At 35.6% G+C, this 24,710-nt stretch overlaps 1 protein-coding gene across 1 annotated transcript in view; it reads right to left on the bottom strand.

The window, feature by feature from the left end:
• SLC49A4 (solute carrier family 49 member 4) overlaps nt 1-24,710 on the bottom strand; it is a 159,557-nt gene that overhangs the window by 36,826 nt on the left and 98,021 nt on the right. The window contains exons 7-8 of the mRNA XM_001371935.4: nt 21,869-21,996; nt 6,643-6,825 (exon numbers count right to left, since the gene is read on the bottom strand). Of these exons, the coding sequence (XP_001371972.1) occupies nt 6,643-6,825; nt 21,869-21,996 (311 nt within the window). The remainder of the gene's footprint in view (nt 1-6,642; nt 6,826-21,868; nt 21,997-24,710) is intronic.

Here is a 24,710-nt window from a genome sequence, read left to right as displayed (position 1 = left end):
ACACTCTAATGCAAATACCAACAACATGGAAATGGGTTTGAATCAAGAACACATGTGATATCCAGTGGAATTGCGCATGGGGTATGGGAGATGTGGTGGGAGGGAGGGGAGGGAAGAAAAGAAAATGATCTTTGTTTCCAATGAATAATGTTTGGAAATGACCAAATAAAAATTAAAAAAAAAAAAAAGAATACCCTCCTTAAACTCACTTCTCTTATTGGCTTCTTGGGCATTGGTTCTCCTGAGACTATTTGTTATGGCAGACAGGGTGCTGGATTTGATTTCAGGTGATTTGACTCTTATGCAAACAATCAAATGTCATGTCTAACTTGGGGTCTTTCCAAAGTGTCTTGGCTCTTGATGTCTCTCTAACCCTCAAACTACCCTAAATTTACATTGTATATATTTTCTATATGCTTTATCTGTACAAGTTGTTTTCCTCAAAGAAAGCAGGGCAAAGGCTGTCTCATTTCTGAGTCCCCAGATTCTAGCACAGAGCTTGGCATAAATGCGGAATGGCTGCAATCTCATTTAAGATGCTTACCAGTCCTGTGGACAAAGGCAAACTAAATAAGCTCTCAAAGATTTAATTTCCTCATCTAGAAGATAGGGATAATCATATTTGCAACACTTATCTCACATGACTGTATTAAGAAAAGTGTTTTGCAAACCTAAAAGCATTATATAAATGTAAGTTTCACTTCCCAAGACAACCTATGCCATTTTTGGATCATTCTACTTTTTAGGGCATTTTCCCTTCTGTTATGACTTTCCCAGGCCACACAGATAGTAAGTGACTGAGGCCAGATTTGAACTCACTTAGATGAGTCTTTCTGACTTTAGACCTAGTGCTTTATTCACTGTACCACCTAGCATTTTTTCCTCATGTTAGCCTAAATTTGACTTTCTAAAATTTTTACCTATTGCTGCTAAGTTTGTTCTCCGGGTCAAGCTGAACAGAACTAATCCCATTTCAATGGGACAGTCTTTCAATCTGAAAATAATGATTATGTCTCAGCTACATCTTATTTCTTGAAATTGAGTATCCCCAGTTCTTCTTCTTTTTTAATGTCTGCCTTTGGTCTTAGCATCAGTACTGTGTATTGGTTCCAAGGTAGAAGAGTGGTAAAGGCTAAGCAATGGGGGTTAAGTGACATGCCCAAGTTCACACAACTAAGAAGTATCTGTGGCCACACTTGAACCCAGGACTTCCCATATTTAGGCCTGGCTCTCTATCAACTGAACCACTTATCTGCTCTTGCCAGTTCCTTTTCCAGGTTAAATAGTCTCAGTTCTCTAAACTAACCCTCATGTGGTATTATCTCAGAGCACTTCAACCTCTTCTGTATAATCTCCAGATAATTAATCTCCTTCTAAAAGGTAGCATCCAGGATTGAACACAGTATTGCAGATATATTGTCTTGAATGAATAGATAAAAATTTTATTAAGCACTTACTATATGCAAAGCTCACTGCTAAGTTCTAAGCATAAAACAGAAAAGTGAGACAGTCCCTGATCTCAAGGGGTTCCTATTCGAATGACAGAGACAACACGAACAGAGAGTCTCAGCTACAAGCCAGATATCCCATGATGATAGCTATGAGGGCCGAGTTGGAAGCAGAAGTGGTAGTCTGGGAGGTGCTGCCCCTCCCAGGGCTTCAGGGTCTTTTCGTCTGCTGTTGGTCAGTCCCTGTGGTTGGTAGTGATAAAGAAGATGGTCTCCTTCTCCCCAAAGAATTCTCCACTCAACGATGGCTGTGGAGGTTTGGGGGAAGCAGGTTTGGTGCTTTGGGTAGCTGGGGAATGCCATCCTAAGCTTTGGGGTTTGGGGTTTTGGGCTGTCCCCATTAGGATCTGAAGACAGATGAAGGTCGTCAAGGTGATGGTTAGAGATTTGGTTTACCTGGCATATATTTCCTCCTTTCTCTCGCTCAGGGTTTTAGCTTATATGACATTCAAGAAATGTCTTAGGCATTATGCCTCTTAATGCAGCCTAAGATTGCATTAGTAATCTGTTGATTTCACACAGTTGATTCATATAGGTCACTAAAATCCTCAGATCTATTTGAGTCCAAATGTTATCTAGCTACAACTCCCACACCATGTACTTGTGAAGCTGTTTTTTTTTAAAAAAAGTATAAGACTTTACATTAAGCACTATTACATTTCTTTTCTTATTAGATTTGGCTTAATGTTTTATTAAGCTCTTATGGATCCTGATTAAAAATAACAGTTCAGAGCCAAATGGATGCTGAGGGCACTCTAGAGAAGACCTTCTAAGCTGACCAATGATTATGAACTGTGTGTGAACATTCAACCAGTTCTGAATTCACCCAACTCGACATGTACTATAGTTTACGTTGCCCACAACAGCATAACAGACTTGTCAAATGCTTCATTAAAATAGAGGTAAGTTCTATCTGCACTTGCACTAATCCATCACTCTGGATGCTCTGTTAAAAAAGGATAGGAGATTAACTTAGCATTATTACTCTTGATGAAGTTACAGTGGCTTTTGATGATCACTATGTTCTTTTCACTAATGAACCTTTTAGTATTCCTTTCTAGAATTTCATCAGGAATTAGAGTTGAGTTCTTTTTTCTAAAGTTTGCATGCTCCACTCATCTCTCTCTTTTTTTCAGCCTCAGAACACAGTTTGCCTGTCTCTCTCCAATTTTCGATCTTTCTAAAACCAGTGATTCAGGGATTCCATCAATCCTTTCAGTATCCTGGGCTGGGAAATGATTTCAAGAGTTCTCTTCCTTATTTGAGTATCAACTCCCTATAAGCCATTCTTATTCTGTCCCAAGGCTCATTCTCCTTTGCAGATAAGATTGGCCTAGCCTGTTGTCAGTTACTATACTCATCATCCCAAGTAGCAGCTCAATTCTTTCTTTTATCCTACTTCTTTTCCCCAATATGGCTTAAAACAAAACAAAAAAAACACTTTTCAATTATCCTTCACTTTCTTCACCAACCCTGGATTATCCTGAGCTTTATCTCTCTAGCCTCTACTCTCATGATTGTGCCACATTTTTTATTCATCTTCCCTCATTTTATTCTTTGGTACATATCTTAAAGACAAACAAACCAACCCTCTAGGTTGGTCAGTGAATTCCCTACATAACCATATTATCTCTTTAAACAATTTCCTCTTCATTTTTGTTTTATGTTTGCTTGCTTTCAGAATTTTATTCTTGAGCACCTCTTATCCCAACCTGGGCTGACAGAATTTGAGTCCATGGAATTCTCCCAACTCTTCCTCTGAACCCTGTGGAATAGTCTCCCATATCTAGGGTGATATCAAAACTTTGCTCAGACTTCCTTTGCTTCTCTACCACAAATTCTAGGCATACTCCATCCATGGTTCACCATTCCTATGCTTTCATCTATGGTTAAGAAAGCTCAATTACACTCTCTAATGCCATCTTCTTAACGGATGGTCTTCACTATCACTTTTACCCTTCACAATGGTCAATCCCTCCCAATGTTACCATTTCTAATATTGATGACTACTTTTGTCATCTAAACCTTAATTTTTCTTCTTCAGACCACTTTTCCTTTTTTATCTCTTTTTTCTTGTTTCTACCATTTCTTCTTTGCTTTGCTATTGTCAGGAAATAGCTTTAATAACACTAATAAGATTAAAAAAATAGTCCTGTTCCTTTTGCCAAAAAAGACTAAACAATTGTATCACTATTACTATGACCATCAAATCTTTGTTCTTGTTCAAATTTTTTTTTTAATGCTACATATATGGATAGGCTTTTTCGATTACTTTCAGGTTCCTAGCTACTTAATGCTATTGAGTGTAATGCTTGAGTTTAAGCGCTGGTTATGTCAAGACATCACTGTACTTAAGTGATAAAGCAACATTTAAGACATAAAAAATAAAGTTAAGGTTCTCATTTTCATTCTAATACAATGGTTTCCTAAGAATATAATAATCAGTCTTCCCAAGAGCTTAAGAATAGTTTTGTTTTTGTTCTTTAGTAAGATGATTACAGAAAATGTTATACCTATAATTTTATTTTCCTCAAAGAATAGGAACAAATATAACACTTATTTTTGTGTTGCTTTAATTACTTTATTGACAAAAATATTGATTCCTTGAGATTTCTACTTCAAATTTTGCACTTCAAGAGTTATATGGCATGAAATATGTAAAGTTTCACTCTAAATTGAATTTCTATATTTTTTTTCTATAAGAACTATTAGCTTAATTCAATCCAAATTAGCAAATGCAAATTTTCAATCTAATGGCAGAGATCAGAATCTGAATTAATTTTCTGACCTCAATTTATTTGTCACTTCATTATTATCAGTCAATATAATGGAAACAGTCCTTCAGTTTGTAAAGATGACATGTGAATACATCACCTCTCACCTATCCCATATACATATTTTACGATCATCGCTGTTTGCACATTGTGCCCTTCCTATTAGAATGTGAGTTCCTTGAGGGAAGGGATTATAGTTTTACTTTTCTTTATATTTTTAGCATTTAGCACTGCCTGGTGCATGGTAAAACACTTCACAAATGCTTGACTAATGTAGCAAAACTATTAATCTAATTATGTGTTTAAGCATTCTTCACCTAGGACACTGCCAACACAAACTATTTAGGTCTAATTTAAATAACATCAAGAAATACAAAAGACAAAAAACAAAGTCTTGGAAATAAATTTACTTATTTGGGAGGTGGATCAATCAATCAACAGACATTTAATTAGTGACAACTATATTCAAGGCACTGTGCTAAGCACTAAAGAAAGACAAAATTAAATCATTTATCATTTTAGCCTTTATTAAGGAAGTGTGGTACAAATGACAGAAAGTCTAACTCATAGTCAGGCAGACTCAGTGACAAGTCTCAAATCTATTAACCATTTGACATGGATCAAGTCATTTAACCTCTAAGTTCCCCAGACAACTCTCTAAGCCTGTAAGTTTCAAAACATCTGCTAATCTGTATTGGCGGAAGAAGTTTTCTCACCAGGATTTCCCCACAATAAAGATATCCCACATCTTAACTAGACAATCCACCCCAAGTCAATATAGCAAAATACTGAACTATATTTACCAAAATCCTAAAGCAAGGGAGAGTCACAGCTTTCACCCAGTCCATAAAACAAATCGCCATTTGGATCTTCTGGGTGAGAGGATAGGCAAAGTTACAGCAAGGGAAAGACATGAAAATAAACTAACATATTGGATAAGTCAATGCCCATCATGTACTTGGAAAATGCCATTTGAAGAAATTTCAAATTTAAGTGTACATTACATAACCACTGTGATATGAGCCATTTGTTACAGTAGAACTAGCCACTGAGATTATGTTTTTTATATTCATTATTTATAACTATTATCACAAGGCCCTTATTTAAGCACACAGATAAGATACAAGAAAAAAGAAAGAAGATACCATCATAATGCTAGGAGTCAGGAAATATGAATTCTGGAGCCAAATTTGCCACTAAGTAGAGGTGCGACTTTGAGCAAATAATTTCACATATTTAGGCTTCAAATTCCCTGCCCATAAAAAAAAAAAAAAGCTGATTCCATAATCTTTAAGATCCTTTCCAATTTAAATCTAGTCTTTTGTACAAACAATTTACTCAACAGGGTCAAAGAGAAGCAAGCGATTTAAATTGAAGAGAAAATAATCCATATTGTTCCCAAAACAAGTATTTCTAAAATGACAAATTGCAGAGGATTATGGATTTAGAACTGGATGCGACCTTAGAGATCATATAGTCCAACCTCCCTGATTTTACAGATGGGAAAACTGAGGTTTAGAGTGGTTTAAGTGAATGGACCGTAGTCGCCTTTGTTACTACCAGGATTGTGTGTTCTTTCTATCTCACTCTACTGCAAAGCCTGGCAAATACGAAGTGGAGAGATGATCAGAGTAGGGATTTCTAATCACTATAGATGGGAATTATCCTGACTAGGTTTTAAACTGAAATGTCTTTAAGTCTTTTTGAATGATGACCATAGTAACTGCACTCCATTACAATCAAGTTGAAATGTATACACATGCACAAGCCTTCCCTCCATTCCTTCATATATATATATTCATATAGCATATATGAAAATGACATATAGTATTCATATATTGATATAAAATATATGTAGATTTCAAGATTTCCCCCAAAGCCTTAGAATGTCTAAGATTCACTTATTTATTTTAAGAAACATTTGGGGGGAAGCTGGGTGGTTCAGTGGGCTGAGAGCCAGACCTAGAGATGGAGGTCCTGGCTTCAAACACGACCTCAGACACTTCCTAGCTGGGTGACCCTAGGCAAGTCACTGAACCCCCACAGCCTAGATCTTACCACTCTTCTGCCTTGAAACCAATGTACGATATTGATCTAAGATGGAAGGTAAGGGTTTAAGAAAAACAAACCAAAAAACCCCCAAACCAAAAACCATTTAACAAGGATCTACTAGGGATAGGGATCTATGCTAGACACTGGGCACAAGAATTGAAGGTGTTTCTTTTGTCATTAGCAGGTGATAGATTTGTGAAACATAATTGTTATTAATGAAAATTCAGCCTATAAAGTCCCCATACATCATTAACATATAATGTTCTGAGAAAATGTTTTGAAAGTGAAACAAAGAATGCCTTTCTTACCTGTATGATAAAATGTGAGAAAAAATAAAAGCACTCCCATGAACATATTACTTAAGAAGGTAACAACTCCACAAGTAATTCCTTCTGGAACCGGGTAGACAGTTTCCACAAAAAGCTCAAAGAAGATGGGAACACTGCTATTCAAGAATACTCCCAGCAGAATACAGGAGGCGTACAATGTCACTAAAATAAAAATACAAACAGATTAGTTTTATGCCAGAGGCAGTCAGTTACATCAGAGAGATCACCCGAGTGTTCTTTCTTAAGGGCCAACTCTGGCTAAAGTGGCCGATAAGGATATAAAAAGCATCCTGCATCAGTCAGCTTTTTTCTTTATCCTAGTTTTGTGGGGCAGGTGGGAAAAGGTTCTGTTGCCAGCAGTTATCGGTGCCACTATTATTTCTCTCTTTTAGGGGTACTGTGTCAAAGTGCAATATGAATTTAATCACCAGAATATAATTAACAAGATTAAGTTCCCTCTTGGTACATTACTGGAACATAGAGGGATCTACATGGTGAATATAGTGATGGAATCACAAAATTTATGTCTGCTTTGAAACTGTAGGAAAAAAAAAACTAAACCAAAGGGTAAATCTATGAAGCATAACAAGGACCATGAAAATTATTTATGTGAGGAGACAAGTTGATATGGTTCCCAAGGGCCAAAGAATCATTGAATCTCCAGTAATATATGACTCCTGGAGATAAAATGACAATACAGGGAGTCTCCAACTTATGAACACATTGTACTCCACGAGTTCCTCAAGTCAGGCCCTTGTTTCTAAAGGAGATGCTCTGTGAGTTCCAATGTCATAAATGATAGGTAGACTCCCAGGGCAGCCACAACATTCTATTATACTCATATTGTGACAGTAAATACATATGCTATTAGAATACTAAAACAATACTAGTTATTTAAATTCAAATTCCAGTACTAGTTATTAAAGAAACACAAAATTATTTGTTTCTGCCAAAAGTGGTACCTGCAGATATGCAGGAGTGGATGAGCACACTAAAAGGAGAGAGAAGTGCCCAAGACAGCACATTTGGGGTATGTGGTGTGTCATGTACTCAAGTTGGGGACAGATATACTACACCTGGACAAGAAGGGCTCAGTAAATCTTTGCTCAGAATAATGGTTGGTATTGGTTTTTCCACTGAATCCCTTTCTTGAGCTGCCAAAGGTTTCCATTTCTAATTGTATTCTCACATTTCCTGTTATGTAACAAATGTTGTATTCTATTATGCTTCCTTATATCATGTTACTAAGCAGTACTGATTCATGCTTTGCCCATCGGGCTGTCCAGAATATAAAAGGGAAAAGAATTCCCAGGGATCACTGTATTCACCCAGTCACAAGTCTAATATGGAATGAACATGAACACTGCTTAGTCTCTAAAAACTCCTCATTTTACCATTTTAACAAGTTCTTTGGCCTAACACTGTCCTTGTGTTTTCCTTTAATCTTGGTTGCATTGATTTTGTTTGTGTAAAAAATTTAAATTTCGTATAGTCAAAGTTATCTATTTTATATCTCATAATGTTCTCTATGTCTTGTTTGGACCTAACTTCTCCAGAAATCTGACAGGTAAACTATTTTGTGCTCCCCTAATTTGTTTATGTTATCACACTTTTATTTCAAAATCTTAAATCCATTTTGATTTTGCTTTGGTATATGCTATAACATTGTTCTTGTAGATACTTGTTCCCCTACTGAGACTATAATTGGAGTGAGCAACAAAGGAAAATTTGACCACTCAACCACAATCTGATATAAATTGTATGGAGTCTTCCTCATACCTGAAAACTAGGAATCCTAAACAATGTGACTTACACATCTCCATTATGCTCATTCCTTTCCTTGGATAGTAGTTATGGAATCTGACTTGTATGTATATTAGTTAACAGTGTCCTTTAAAACTTAATGAAATATCATCAGCTTGTAACAGTATTTGCATTAATATCAATAAATATTAAAAAATTTTTAATGTCATTTTCTTTTTCTTAAAAAGAGTGGTAAATAAGGTGAATGCTACAGAGAGCTAACATAAACTTTAGGACAACATGCATAATTCATATTATTTTGGAGAGATGCGGGCTAGACAACCATCCAGTAACCTAAAGAGCAGTCATCACTGGTTCAATGGCAACTAAGTGCTCTAGAACCTGTGACAGACTTTGTGCTAGTTAGGAATAAATAAGAAGTTTTTCTTACACTTGATCTTAAAAAAAAAATGGGTTTCACAAGGACAATATGAGGAAAGTAAGGCTGGGAATAAATGTGCTGTAAACAGATCTGGGTCATTCAGTGGACAAGAAGCTCCATGAATCAACAGTAGGATTCTGGTTAAGGAAGTTATTAGAATACTAAGTTCTTTTAAGAAAGATAGAATGTGGGGGAAGCTAGGTAGCTCAGTGGACTGAGAGCCACGGCTAGAGATGGGAGGTCCTAGGTTCAAATCTGGCCTCAGACACTTCCCAGCTGTGTGACCCTGGGCAAGTCACTTAACCCCCATTGCACAGCCTTTAATGCTCTTCTGTGTTGGAACCAGTACATAGTATTGGTCCTAAGACAGAAGGTAAAGGTTTAAAAAAAAAACAGGCATAATATGTATGACTACAGAGGGATATTAAGTTCTGGACATTATATTTTAGGATGGGCTGAAGTGTGTTCAGAGGAGAACAACAAAAAAAGCAAAAGCTCCTCAGGCTTTTCTAACTTTTAGGTATAGGGAAGACCCCATAGAATTTAAGTCAAAGACTGTGGTTGAGTGGTTGGTTTTCCCTCTGTTGCTCACTCCACTAATAGTCTCGGTAGGGGAATGAATATCACAGGAATGTTACGTCACATACCAAGGTAAAGAGCCTTGAATTCATGCCATATGAAGATCAGCTGAAGGAAAAGGGGGTTGTGTTTAGGCAATAGAAGACTTGGGGAGAGGGGAAATAAAAGCAAAGGACAGTTGTCTTCAAGTCTGTGAAGGGCTGCCAAGAAGGATTAGACATGTTTTATGCATCTCCAGAAGGCAGAAGTAGCATTAATAGATGGAAGCTGCAGAAAAGCACACTTGGCTTGATGTAAGTAAAAATGTCTCAAAAATTAATGCTATCCAAAAGTGGAGGAGGCTGACTTCAGAGGGGATGGTTGCCCCCTCAATGGAGATCTTAAAGCAAAAACTGTCTATTGTTGAATAACGACAAAGACAGAATTCTTTTTTAGGGATGAGTTGTACTTTGTGGCCTCAGATCCCAACTGGGAGATTCTGTGATGTTGTAAGGGAGTCCAAGAACACAGCAGCTTTTTCCCTGTCATGTCACCTTGGTGACTCATGTTGGGTTTGTGGTTCACCAAGGAACTAAGATGGCCTTCTTGTGGCTTCACCACAAGATATTTAGGATAAAGATTATCCAGAATTGATTCTGATATATAAATGAATTTTATCTCATCCCTGGTAGGTAAGTCACAATAATCAATTAATGTTCATTTTTCTTTCCTTAGAATATACCCAAAGGATCTGGGGGTTCTAAAGAGAGACTGATTTTGTTTCCTTTTGAAAAGGGAATGCAGAGTCCTAGAATCTGTGCTGGTTAACAGGGACACAGCACAAAGAGAAAGGATGACAGAAATGATTAATAAAAGAGAGGAAGAAAATGGGGACAAAAGAGAAATGATATGAGGTGGAATTACTTTCTTCCATGGCACTATACTACCAACTACTTCTATTTTTTCTCCTAGACTGAAGAATAATATAAAAGAGTCTAGTAGGATCCCATTCTCAAAGAGAATATTTTACTGGTTTACTACACAAAATGCAAAGAACTCCACTTTAGTTTTTAAAAAAAAGTCACCTCATTTACCTAGCCTAGAGAAACTTCAGGTAAAGGAATTAGAATATTTCTCAAAGATATTTCCCCCTACTACTTCTACAGTATTCCTAACTCAATGACAGACTAATTCCTAAACTAATAATGAAAATAGCCATGCACAAGAATCAGGTTTAAGATGCCCCAAGTATATCCTTTATTTTCTTTACACTTAAGATTTTCTCATTTTTAGATGAGGCATATTAAGACTAGATGAATCCAAATTCATTTCTTATGAGTGAGAAATACTGAACATTTTTTTTGTAAAAACTCATTTGATAAGAATCAAAAATTCACTCCATTGGACCATGCATTAAATGAAGTCCTTTAAAATTTTAAATTATTAATGTCATAATGTTGCAATGGTGAAATATTTTAACTTAAAAAAAAAGAAAAAACTCTTGCCTTCTGTCTTAGAATCGATGTTAATATAATTTTCAAGGCAGCAGAACAGTAAGGGCTAGGCAGCTGGGGTTAAGTGGTGTAAAAGATAATCTAATTAAGCAACAAGTCAGTTTATAGTCATTGTTTTATGCCTCCATGTAGCTGTATATTCTCTGCACGTAATCCTATTAGATAACCAGTATTTTAGTGATAAATGATAAGGAATAATTCCAATTATTGATTGATTGATTGAATAATTATATATGAGAATCAGTAATCATATTGTGAGTAAAACACCAAGTTAAAATCTTTTGAAATGCTTTTGCAAACTACCTTTACCAAGGAGAGTTGACATATCTTTACTGTCTTGGAACATATCCAGATTTCTTAATGACAATGGAATATCTTTTAGTTCTGAAACTGGAATAACCTTGGCTGTTACTATATTGGGACAGGGGGACTACATGATTCCTTACTTCATAAGAAGTGAAAGAAACAACCTGACCTTCTGGAAATAAGAAATCTAAAAAGGGACACTTTGGTTTTCCCCTCTTCTGCAGAAACATTCAGCTGATTACTCCCCACTTTTGGGGGAAATTTGTGTAGTCTGACTCTTCTGCATAAGATATATAAGCAAACTGGCAAATAGGAGTGGTTCTTAGACTGAGTATGGGGCATGTCTCTTTGACCCTGGCACTGTGATTAAAGAATTTAACAAAAAAGGTGAGTTACTGACTCAGAAGATTATTTCTTCAGTATTTTATTTAACAGTGATTTGTTGCTTTAGTCACATAGCAAGCAAATGTCTAAGGTCAAATTTGAAAAAGTTCTCCCAGGCTAGCCACTCTATACAGTGAGCCACCTAGCTGCATCTTTTTCAACTTTTAAATGTACTTGACCCCATCCTTCATTTTTTTTTTCAGACTACATCCTGGCCTTTCTCTGGACTTTATCATAATTTCATGCCAGGTACTTTTATCTCTTTTCCTTCCTCCCCCTTTCAGCTTCATTTTACATAACATTTTCTTCTATTAGAATGTAGGCTCCTTGAGGACAGACAGGGATTATTTCTTTCTGCTTCTATTTGTAACTTCAGTGCTTGTTACAGTGCCTGCCACCAACAACCAGGGCTTCATAAGTGCTTGTTGATTTGATTCAAAATCTATTATCACACTTGATCTTTTGCTTTAACCTTGCCAGACTAGTAGAATAGCTTTACCATTCCAGTTGAACAGGTGAAGAAACTGACCCCCAACTGGCTCAGGGTGGTCAAGTGTAAGCTAGTAGCAGAGTCAAGAATTGATTTCAGACCTTCTAATACACTATCCATTCCATTTTAAAAACTGCACACATAGAGAGATGGCTTCAGAGAAATCCCCAAGAACTGATGCAAAATGAAATGAGCAGAACCAAGAGAACAATTTATGTAATATCAACAGCACTGTAAACACTGAAAGATTAGATCATTGTAATGACCAACCCCAATGCTAGAATATCAATAATGGGATGATGAATTTGGAGTGCCCCCCCTTCCTCCCCTTTTCCCAAATTTGTTTTCCTTGATTATACAATATTTGTTACAAGGAAGAATGCAACATTTGTTACAGAATCAAAAGATTAGAAAATACAAAAGTGAAGAAAGAACCTTAAGTAAGACCAAGACCACACTGAAAAATTAAATTTGGTGTAGAAAGTGTAGGTAGATATAAAAATGTCCATCAAATTGCTAAACTTACCTATGAACAGAGACGAATAGGCATTGTTCCAACTTAGTCAACCTGGGAAAATTACTGAGCTTGGTCTCCCTATGTCCTGGGAGCTTTCAGGAAATTCTCATTATTGTTAATGATAATAACAACTACTCTAAGTTACATTTGTTTTGTTTTTCTTTATTTCAATGTGAAGGTTGGAGGGAGGAGGGAAGGAGAAAAATAGATCCTTGCTGATTAAAAAAAATGAAATACTAAAAAGATTTAAAAATTAAAAAACCTCTTACATACAATTATTTTCAGTTTACTTTTATTATAATTGGAAAAGCAGTAGAAAAGTTGGCTTAAAGTTTTAAGAAGCTATTTTGGGTAGCACAGTGGATAGGGTATTAGGCCTGGAGTTGGGAGGACCTGAGTTAAAATTTGGCCTCAGACATTTTTGTGGCTCTGTGACCTTGGCTAAGTCACTTGACATTAATTGCCTAGCCCCTGCTGTTCTTCTGCCCTAGAATTCAAAGTAAGACAGAGGGTAAAGGTCAAAAAAAAAAGAAAGGGGAAAAAAGCAGCATCTATCTTACTGATTTGAATTAAGAATTTTCAAGGGTATATTAATACACTAGGTATAATATTGGATAAACTTTTATTTGTGCATTAACTGAATTCTTATGATAAAATTATGAACATAAATGGAAATTATTAAACTGGATTTACTAAGAAAATTTCCAAAATAATTTATGGTAAACTGACATTAAGATAAAGAGCACTTTTAAAAGAGAATATGGACAATTAAGAGATGCTTAGAAAGAAAGGAACCAAGAAACTATCCCAATTATTTTTCAAGGGTGTTGATAATATTGATACACATTTGTGTATCAGTATCTTTGAGTGGTACATTTTCTTCTGTTTCAAAAACAGTTGTTTTTTCTTTACTACAAATTATTTCATATTAGATAGTAAGTGATATATAAAATGAAGATTGTAGAAAATGATGAGGATATTTTGGTACAGAATAATTCCTGTTATTTTGTGTTATGATTTGCTTGCACCTTTTGCTCATCTTTTTTGTTTCTATAGTTTTGTTTTGGAAAGGTTGATTATTATGTTTACAGACCCTTATCCCTAGAAAGCAAATTAATTATCTTATAGAAATGAAGCACAGCTAATAATCTTCAGTATTAGTAGACATGGAGGTAAAGACTGATTGTGAAATCAGAATTAATGAGTCTGAACTTATTCATATTTTTCATGCCCCAAAGCAGCATTTATAATCCCTGAAAAGGTAATTTATTATGAAATCTCAGAATAATAGGGCTGGAAGGGATGCTGACAGTTCATCTGGTCTAGCTTTTCCTTTGCATTTAAATAGCACATTCTACTTGAAAACTCAATTCTCTTCTTGAAGACCTTCAGGAATAGTGTTTATTCCAGTGTTTTATTACCCTGATAGTTAAAAAACTGTCTCCTACATCCTATTAAATTTTCTCCTCTTATGCTCATTTTTCTCTTGCTTATTTATTCATGGATATAAGTAGCAAGTAAGCATCTAAGTTTAGAAAAAGTCACTCATATACTGGACAAGACAAGACATTTCTTCTTAATGTTAAACAACATTATTCCCTTCAAACTTTAGTCATAGCATTTCCTGTTTCCTACCTCTGAATTCTCTCCAATTTCTCCACATCATTTGGAAAATGTGGTTTACCAAAACTGTTTATGAAGAGTCTGACTGATGGAAGTACAATGTGGTGGTAGTATCACTTTCTAGTCTTTGCATGTCCAACATTTATAACCCATCCCAGTATGTACAAATATCAAGCAGTTCTATAGTACAATTCTAACTCTGATCCATATTAGCAAGTTATCAACTGGAACCTCTTCCAGGCTGTTTTCTTCTACACTTGTTCCTAGAAAGTTATAAAAGTGGTAGCCAAAGATTGGAAATGAGAGGATGCCCTTCAATTGGAGAATGGCTGGACAATATGTTGGTGATGGAATACTATTGTGCTCAAAGGAATAATAAAGTGGAGGAATTCCATGGAGCCTGGAACAACCTCCAGGAAGTGATGCAGAGCGAAAGGAGCAGAACCAGGAAAACATTGTACACAGAAACTGATACACTGTGGTACAATCGAAGGTAATGGACTTCTCCTTTAGTGTCAATGCAATGTCCCTGAACAATCTGCAGGGATCTAGGAAAAAACACTATCCACAAGCAGAGGACAAACTGTGGGAGTAAAAACACCGAGGAAAAGCAACTGCTTGACTACAGGGGTTGAGGGGATATGATTGAGGAGAGACTCTAAATGAACACTCTAATGCAAATACCAACAACATGGAAATGGGTTTGAATCAAGAACACATGTGATACCCAGTGGAATCGCACATCAGCTAGGGGAGGGGTGTCGGAGGGGGGAGGAAAAGAAAATGATCTTTTGTCTCCAATGAATAATGTTTGTAAATGACCAAATAAAATAATGTTTAAAAAAAAGAAAGTTATAAAAGCCTACTACTGTGATACCCTAATAACCAGAACAACTTAAAGAATTTTCTCAAAATAATTGATTCATATGCTATTCTTTTTGTTAAAAGCAGACAAATTATTTTGGGAAAGTCAATTCTAAAGCATTAGCATTTTAAAACATTTTAAAAAGAGCAGAAAATTTGATATTTGGTAGAAAATGACCATGTGAACTCTGGGTAATATGGTTCAACTATCACTTATTTCTTAAGTGAATAGTTTTTATCAATAACTTTCTATCTAAACTGAGATTTTGAAATTGGCTCCATTTATCCCTCATGGAAAATAACTTCAATTAATGGTGCTAACATATAAGCCTAGATGATGCCTTGCAAAGCAATTCTAGCACTGAAGATTTAAAATTGATAGCAGCAGTAATAGCTGCACATTGCTTAAATTAGATCTCTTTAATGGCATGATGAAACTGTGTTTCTGAATTTTAATTAATTTTTCATGTCAGTAGTTATGATTCACATATATTTTCCACAGATAACCTTTTATCATATGGTAGAAACTACAAATTTGCTATGAAAAAGGGATTTTTAAAAGGCTCTAAATACTTTCCTGATCACAATGAAAATGACTGTTGGTTGAGAAAATATGAATTTGTATTGAAAAGAGATTCAAAGGTCCAGATAAGTCCAAGTAACTATTTTAATTAGTTAAGTCCCCTGCCACAAAGTGTCTGTTGTTTAAAAGGAATTAAGACAGTTTCTTATGAGGCAGAAAGATTATCAGCAACAGATTTATTGATTTTTATCAAGCCACATTAAAATGTGTTTTTTGTTTCTCTGGATCTAGTTAATTCTGAATAATAAAACATAATAAAACATAGTCTGTTGCTACTATATTAATGATAATGAATGTTTACTGAAAGCTTCTAAGACATAAGGAACCTAGGCTCAGTCATTCTCCCAGGGGCCTGAGAGATGACATAATGCTTCTCAGGACTCACTTTACCTATAAAACAGACCAAAAATAGATTCATCTCTATTCACAGAAGAATCCAGCAATTTGGTGGTCATTTGTAGGTCTACATCTTCTATACCAAATCTCCTATTTTATTTCCGTCTTTGTCTTATTTAAAATTCTGTCTTCCTTTCTGTAGTCTTTTGATTCTGTCTCCAGTTGCATTCTTGTTATCAACTTAGTATGGTGTGGGCTTCTTCCAGAACAAGTAAAATTCATTAATTTTTTTTAAGTTTAAAAATTGAGGTTTAAAAAAATGCTTATCCTTCTATATAAATGACATTAAGTTAAAAGAGATTAAAAAGCTTAAAGATGCCACTTATGGAATGAAGAACTTCTAATTACATAGTATTTAGGTTCAAATGATCTTTAAAGAAAGGTTTTATAAGTTTCAACATGTTATGAGTTCTTTTAGGTTTCCAGTCTAAAGGAGTTCCCAGAATTACTTAAGAAAGTTAAAAACAATTCATCTAAAAGTCAAGTTAGATATAGACTGTTGGGTTTGAAATCAGGAGAAGTGGGTTCAAATCCAAACTCCTCTACTTAATGGCAGTGTGCTCATGGACAATGATGAAGAAGATGATGATATTAATACTAACAACAATAATACTGCTGATGAGAGCAAGCATTTATATAGCACTTTAAAGTGCTGGGGCAGTGGGTTGTGCAGTGGATAGTGTCCTGGGCCTGGAGTCAGGAAGACTCATCTTCCTGCATTCAAATTCAACCCCAGACACTTACTAGGTGATGTGGCCATCCTGAGCAAGTCACTTAACCTTGTTTGCCTCAGTTTCCTCATCTGTAAAATGAGCTAGACAAAGAAATGGCAAACCACTCCAATATCTTTCCCAAGAAGACTCCAAATGGAGTCACAAAGAGCTGAACACAACTGCAACAACTTGACAACAACAGTTTGCAAAAAGCCCTTTACACAGGTTATCTTGTTTGATCTTCCCTGTTACCCTGTGTGGTAGGTGCTATCATTATCCCCTTTCTACAGAGAAGGAAAATGAAGCTATGAGTTTAAGACTTGCCCAGAGACAGCTAGAAAGTGTTTGAGGCTGGATTCTTACTCAGTCAGGTCTTTGTGAATCCAAGTCCAGCACGCTATCTATCATCTCTGCCATTAAAGGCCTCCCACAGGGTAAGCCACAACTTCTTTGTATCTTAGTCTCCTCATCTATAAAAGGGAAATACTTGCACAATCCACCTCACTTTGTAAACTCCCAAGGCTATAGAAAAAGGATGATGATGATGAAAATAATAATAACAACTACTAGTAGTTGTTATTATTATTAATCTGAAAGATGTCATCAAATAATATTCATAAAGAGTAACATTTACAGAGGGCTGTAAGGATTACAAAATGTTTTACAAATATCTCATTTGATCTTCACAGAAATCCTGTTAGGTAAGTACGATTTTTATCCCCATTTTACAGATGAGGAAACTGAGGCTAAAAGAAGTTACGTGACTTACCTTTGGTCACCCAGTTGAGTAGTATTTGAGGCAGGATCTGAACTCAAATCTTTCTGATTCCAAGTATTAAAGATATGTTTAGCTTTGGCTTTTATAACTCTGGGACTTATAAGACACTGTCTTTTTGAAAGTTTTGTGTCAAGACACTACTGATTCAATTGAATCGGACAGGGTGGTTTTAATTAATTATTGAAACAATGATTTTATTTAATTTAAATCTACCCCAACTATGACGACTTTTAGGTAGTTACCTTGAAGACTACACCACACTGGTGCTTTTAGAACCCGAAAGCAACAATTTCTTTGCATTTACATTATTGAAATCATGATGTATATTGTTTTTACTAGTACTGCTTACTTTGCATTCATTTTCCCATGCTTCTCAGCATTTTTCACATTTATCATTTCTGACAGTGCAGCAATCGCCCATATATATTTGTGTGGCCTTGCACCAATCAATGGGCACCATTTTGTTTCTAGTTCTTAGTTACTATAAAAGGTAGTGATATAAATATGTTGGTCTATACAAGAGCTTTCTTTTTGTCAAAGACCTCTTTGGATATATGCCTAGCAGTGGAGTCTCTGGGTCAAAAGGTTCTGAAACAGCTTTCTTCCAAGCTACCAATGATCTATTTCAGGTCTCATTTTCCTCACTCCTTCTCTAGCACATGACATTGTTGATAATCTTTGAATTCCTGGTCCCTGACTGTGGGTGTCTCCCAAGACTATCCTGATTGAGCTCTCTTCTCTTCTACCTTCTTTCTCTCTCTTGGTGAGAGAGTATTCTCATCATTCTACCATGGAAATTCCTTTGTATTCACTCATTTGTGAACATGTCATTTTCTTCCAATAGAATGTAAATTTCTTCAAGTCAGAGTTGGTTTAAATTTTTGTCTTTGACTCATATCTAGCACAAAGTCTAATGCAGTGATAAATAAATGCTTCCTGAATAAGTGAGTCAATCAATAGTCTTGATACTCAGCAGTACTTGGTATTTATTTGTATTTATTCTCTACTCTGTAGCTACTCACATAGGTATTTGTTGTCTTCTCCATCACAATGGTAAGCTTCCTGAGAGTAGGGCTCATTTCATTCTTTGTAATCATATCCTTAGCACTAGCATGGTGCCTAGTGTGTTGCAGGCATTTAATAAATGCTTGTTGACCAACTGATCACTCTCTACACTGACTTTGGATTATTTTTCCTTAAATATGTCCACTGTGAAGTTTAAGTGTCACTTTTCTACTTTCTAAAGCCCTGAGGTTTATAACTGTCAGCTCGTCATTTTAAAATCTGGACGCAGTGTGACCAAAGCAAACTAAGAGGTTCACTTGTCACTGTCTGGTTCAAAACGCTGGTAGAAATGTTAAGCAAAACCAGTTCCAGAGCTTGAGAGGCTTCTCCACAGTATGGGAAGCATTCTTTATATAAAAGTTTATCTTGACTTTTTCTTTGAGTTTCTTTGCAATCCATGACAAAAAAATAATAATAGTAATAGCTGGCACTTATCTAGAGATTGATTTAAGGTTTAAAAGGGCATTTTGAGAGGTGATCTCATTTGGGTCCCACAATAATCTTAGGAAGAAGGGACTAAAGGCTTTACTGTCCCCAGTCTCTATCAACTGTTCTATGGCCTATAGTCTTAGAAATGCCTGGGGGCACTGAAGGTTTAAGTTTGGCCAAAGGTCACAGAGCTAGTATGCATGTGTCAAAGGCAGGATCTGAACCAAATCCTTCTAGTTCCTAGGCTAGCTCTCTATTCACTACTCTACACTGTCCTCATTCAAGGAAATTACTATGTATTTATGTATAGTTTTTATTTGCTTAGCTGTGTATATATTTTTCCCCCAAGGAGAAGGTAAGCTCCCTGAAGGTAGTTCCATTTGGTTCTTCTTCCTCTCTCTCACATGTTCCAAACTAGTCAAGAAAATTCCAGGGATGATGAAAAAAAGGCTTTTCTTGACTTTACAGGACTCTGATGGCTGATGAGTATAGAATAATCGTTTTTGGTCAGCCATATCCAAAGACTTAAAAATTACTGAATAGATTTGAACTTAAGGAAAATCTGGAGTGCTGGTACACCTTAAGATAGATCTTTAATTTGTGGTTCAGTTGTCAATCTACATAAAAAAAAAAGATAGGATATATTTTTCAATATAATTTTTAACAGATTTGAACAAAATCTGGACTATGTTTAGAGGCTACATAGCTTCAGTGTGATTGTACCAAATTTCATAGTTCATAAATCACCAGTACACTGGCAATAAAAAAATGTATCATGTCCAATTCATTTATTTTGTATAAACACAGCCTTGGTTCAATCTCATTCTCAGGCTGTCAACACAATCTCTGACACTGTCTCAGTCCCTTCCTTTCCTTCCCCCAATATCCAGAGGTGGAACAGCTTCTGGATGTGCATAATCTGTTTTCTCGAAAGAGAACACAGTCACACATGAGTTCAGAACAACTCCTGGAGATTCAAACACCAGGGATTCAATAACCCAACTGCAATTGCCACTATTTCTACTCAAAGTTTTCCAGTGTCTGAAGAAGAACTATATCATAGATGCCAATGCAATGTCTGCCACCCTGTTGTCCTGTGGTCTCCATGGGGCCTTGGGGTGTGATATCCTGGATCAATTGGATCTATAGCTAACAAACTTCTACCTTCTGATACTCCAATCCTTGAGATTGAAAGTTGTCATCTACTAGAATAAAAAATCTTTTCTTTATGTTGATCAAAAGTCTTAAAAGCTAGGTTGTTCACTGGATAGAGCATAAACCTGGAGTTGGGAGTACCTGAGTTCAATTCTGGCCTCAGATACTTCCTAGCTGGGTGCCCCTGTGCAAGTCATTTTACTCCAAATGCCTAAACTTTACCACTCTTCTTTCTTAGAACTGATAGTAAGACAGAAGATAAGGATACATTAGGAAAAAAGTCTTAACTCTTTCAAATTATTTGTTTTTATGATACTCTGACAAGCATTTATTAAGAGCTTACCATTGTGCTAAGTGCTAGAATAAAAATTAAAAAATAAATAGTTCTTTCTCTCAAGGAGCTTATATTCTAATGGGAGGAGAGACAGTAAGTACATGCACAAATATGTACAGAATAAATATAAAGAGAATAAATGCAAGTAGAAAGTGAAATATAAGATAGTTTGGGTAGGTAAGCAGTAGTAGTTGAGGGGAACGGGAATCCTTCCTGTAGAAGGTGGTACTTAACTGCAGTAGAAAAAGGATGGTCTCTAAGAGACCACAGTAAAGAAGGAATGTATTCTAGGCATGGAGGATGGCTGGTACAAGGGCAGGAAGAAGGGAATATGGAGTATCATGTATGAGATTAAAGAACTGAGAGAGAAGGGGTGGTGGGGATGGGTGTCAGGAGAGGGAGAGTTAATAACCAGAGAGCCTGGAACAACAGCCAGGATCAGGTGGTGAAGAGCTTTAAAAACTAAACAGAAGAGTTTTGTATTTTCTTCTAGATACCTATGAGGAATAACATAGACAGATATACTTGAGAAAAATCACTGAGGCAAGATTGATTGTAATGAAAAATCAAGGTGAGAAAGCTGCTGAGATAATCTATGTATGATACCCACAGGGTTATAAAGTTGCAAATACCTTTTGATGTAGCAATACCAATATGAAGTCTGTATCCTACAGAGATTAGAGAAAGGGGAAAAAGACCTGTTTGTACAAAAATATTTCCAGCAGATCTTTTTGTGATGGCAAAGAACTGGAAGTAGAGGGATGCCCACCAGCTAGGGAATGGCAGAACAAGTTCTGGTATATGATTGTGATGGAATACTAATGTATTCCAAGAGAAAAAGATGAGCAGGAGGATTTCAGAAAAACTTGGAAAGATTTACATGAACTGATGCAAAGTAAATTAACAAGAATTGAGATAATACTGTACAAAGTTATAGCAATATTATATGATGATCAACTGAGAAGGACTTCATTATCAGTAGTACAAGGATCCAAGGGACTCATGATGAAAAAAGCTATCCACTGTCATCGAAGGAACTGATGGATTCTGAATGCATATCAAAGCATTCCACTTTTCATTTTATTTCCTTCATCAGTTTTTTCTCAACATGATGAATATGGAAATATGTAGTGCATAATAGCATATGTATAACCTACATCAGACTATTTGCCATCTTGGCAAAGGGAGAAGAAAGAGAGGGAAGAAAGGAATTTGGATCTCAAAATGTCATCAGAAATAAACAAGGGGATATATTATATAACATGGAAAGAGAACAAATTTGTCCAGAATCCAATAAGATTCAGGGTGTACCTGTAGTTAAAGGCAGGTGAGTAATGGTGTTCAAGCAGGTCAGGGTAAACCAAGTGGATGAAAGCGTAGCTCCAGAAAACAGTAACAGAAGAATTAGCTTCAGCATGCCTCTGATAAAATCTGCAAATCTGACAGGAAACAAATATTCATTAATTCAAACCATATTTTTTTCTCATTATTTTACCATATGACATTCTTTAAATCAACTAAAATTAGGTTAAGACCAGAATTCCCATACGTTATTTTGAAATTCTGTATTTTGACTGTTATTTCTTCATAGGGCATTTAAAATTATATATCTTTGTTAAGAACCTTCAGCCTATATGGAAGGATTTCTGGATTTGGAAATGCTATTAGAAGTGAACTTTCAAATCTCATTTCTTTACAGCTCCCCAAAGCCCAATATAGGATTCATTTTAGTTCTCAGATGTTATTAAATATAGTGCCATTGTTCTTCCTTATGATTAAAGCAAAAAAACCTTTAAACCATATGAGAATCGTCATTCAAGAAGTTGATATTTTATAGATATAGTTCATTAAAAAAACCCCCAAAACTTCCTGCAGCCAAGGAGCACAAGTGTCATTTTTAGGCCTAAAGAACTGAAAGCAATTTGGTAACATTCAGAAAGAGAAACTGTTAATGGCATGAGTGAACCAAGAATATACCAAGAATTAGAAATAAGAAAAGTTAAGAAGCCGGAACAAGTTTTTGTTCAAAAGTTACCATTTCAGGAAGACTTTTGAGTTCCAAACTCCTTGATTCTAAAAGCTATGTACAAATGGATAGCTCCCATTTCTTTTAAAGCAAGTACATTGGAAATAGTATTGAACTTGGAATTGGACGACCTGGATTTGAATTGTTCTAGGCAGGCCACTTAACTCACAGTTTTCTCATTTATAAAATAGAAATAATAGTACTTACATTATGTAAACCTTACAAGATTACTGTGAACAAAGCTGAACATTTTATTACAGGGTTAGTTGGTGTTTCATTCTTATTAATTAAAATGGGTAGAATTCAGTTAAGACTCATCTTAGGACAGTTATGCTAATACCGTAATGCTCTTTTATATTTAATTTTTGGTGAACTATTGTGCAGATAGATAAAATGGCTGATTTATGAAAATGAAAATATTGAGATGTAGGCTCATTTTCTGTGGGTTTACAGAACCCCTTTTAGGGACAAATCTAAGAGTAGATAAAACCAAAAGAAAAACATGTGCCTCATCCTGTTCCTAGATAATTTTAATTTCTTTCATTAGATCTCATACTTTTAAAGCTTTTCATTCCATATAGTTTGAAAATGATGAGCTTTTGGTGTGGTTTCATCTATTAAAAAGGTCATTCCTATCTACCCTTTGACCCAGCCATAGCACTGCTGGGTCTGTACCCCAAAGAGATAATGGACACAAAGACTTGTACAAAAATATTCATAGCTGCGCTCTTTGTGGTGGCCCAAAACTGGAAAACGAGGGGATGCCCATCAATTGGGGAATGGCTGAACAAACTGTGGTATATGTTGGTGATGGAGTACTATTGTGCTAAAAGGAATAATAAAGTGGAGAAGTTCCATGGAGACTGGAACAACCTCCAGGAAGTGATGCAGAGCGAGAGGAGCAGAACCAGGAGAACATTGTACACAGAGACAAACACACTGTGGTATCATCGAACGTAATGGACTTCTCCATTAGTGGTGGTGTAATGTCCCTGAACAACTTGCAGGGACCCAGGAGAAAAAAACACCATTCATAAGCAAAGGATAAACTATGGGAGTGGAAACACCGAGAAAAAGCAACTGCCTGAATACAGAGGTTGAGGGGACATGACAGAGGATAGACTCTAAATGAACACTCTAATGCAAATACTATCAACAAAGCAATGGGTTCAAATCAAGAAAACATCTAATGCCCAGTGGACTTACGCATCGGCTATGGGGGGTGGGGGGGTGGGGAGGAAAAGAAAATGATCTATGTCTTTAACGAATAATGCTTGGAAATGATCAAATAAAATATATTAAAAAAAAAAAAGGTCATTCCTAAATTTTTATGGATCAGTGCTAGGTCTGGGCAATATTCATCGTGCCTGTGATAATGCTCTGATTCCAGTCAATGATTAACAAACATAACATGAAAGTAAATGGGATGAACTCACCCATAAAACACAGGACAGCAGCATTTCAGATTAGAAAGCATAATCAAATAATATGCTATTTTTAAGAAATACATTTAAAACATTAAGAAAAATTACATAGAGCTAACGTGGAGAGCTCTAGCAAAATTTATTATACTTAAGGGGGAAAAAACAGGCATAAAAACAATGATCCAAGATAATTCTGAGGGACTTAAAGAATGCTATCCACCACTAGAGAAAGAACTTTTGGAGTATAAATACAGAGGAAAGCATATGATTTATCAATTATTTATTTGGCTACATGATTTGGGGTTTTAATTTTACAAGATTATTCACTTATAAAAATGAACAATATTAAAATGTTTTATGTAATAATATACATATAAACCAGATTTAATTGCTTACCAATTCTGGGAGGAGGAAGGGGAGAAGAGAGGTAGACAATATGAATCATATAACATTGAAAAACTTATGTGGAAATTTGTTATTAAAATAAAATAAAGAAAAAAAGGCATAGCAAGCAATTTCAGAAAAGATAATAGTAAAAATCATCACATTAAAAGGGATAAGGAAAATATGTTTAAGGATAAGGAGATGCTATCTCTTTAAAATATATATGTATCAAATGGCATGGACTATAAATATTTGAATGAAAAATTAACTGAATTATAGGGAAAAATAGAAAGCAAACATATAATTAAGGACATCAATG

This window comes from Monodelphis domestica, chromosome 4 (assembly GCF_027887165.1).
Source record: "Monodelphis domestica isolate mMonDom1 chromosome 4, mMonDom1.pri, whole genome shotgun sequence".
In the NCBI taxonomy this organism is placed as follows: domain Eukaryota; kingdom Metazoa; phylum Chordata; class Mammalia; order Didelphimorphia; family Didelphidae; genus Monodelphis; species Monodelphis domestica.
This window is presented reverse-complemented; position numbering and strand designations above follow the sequence as displayed.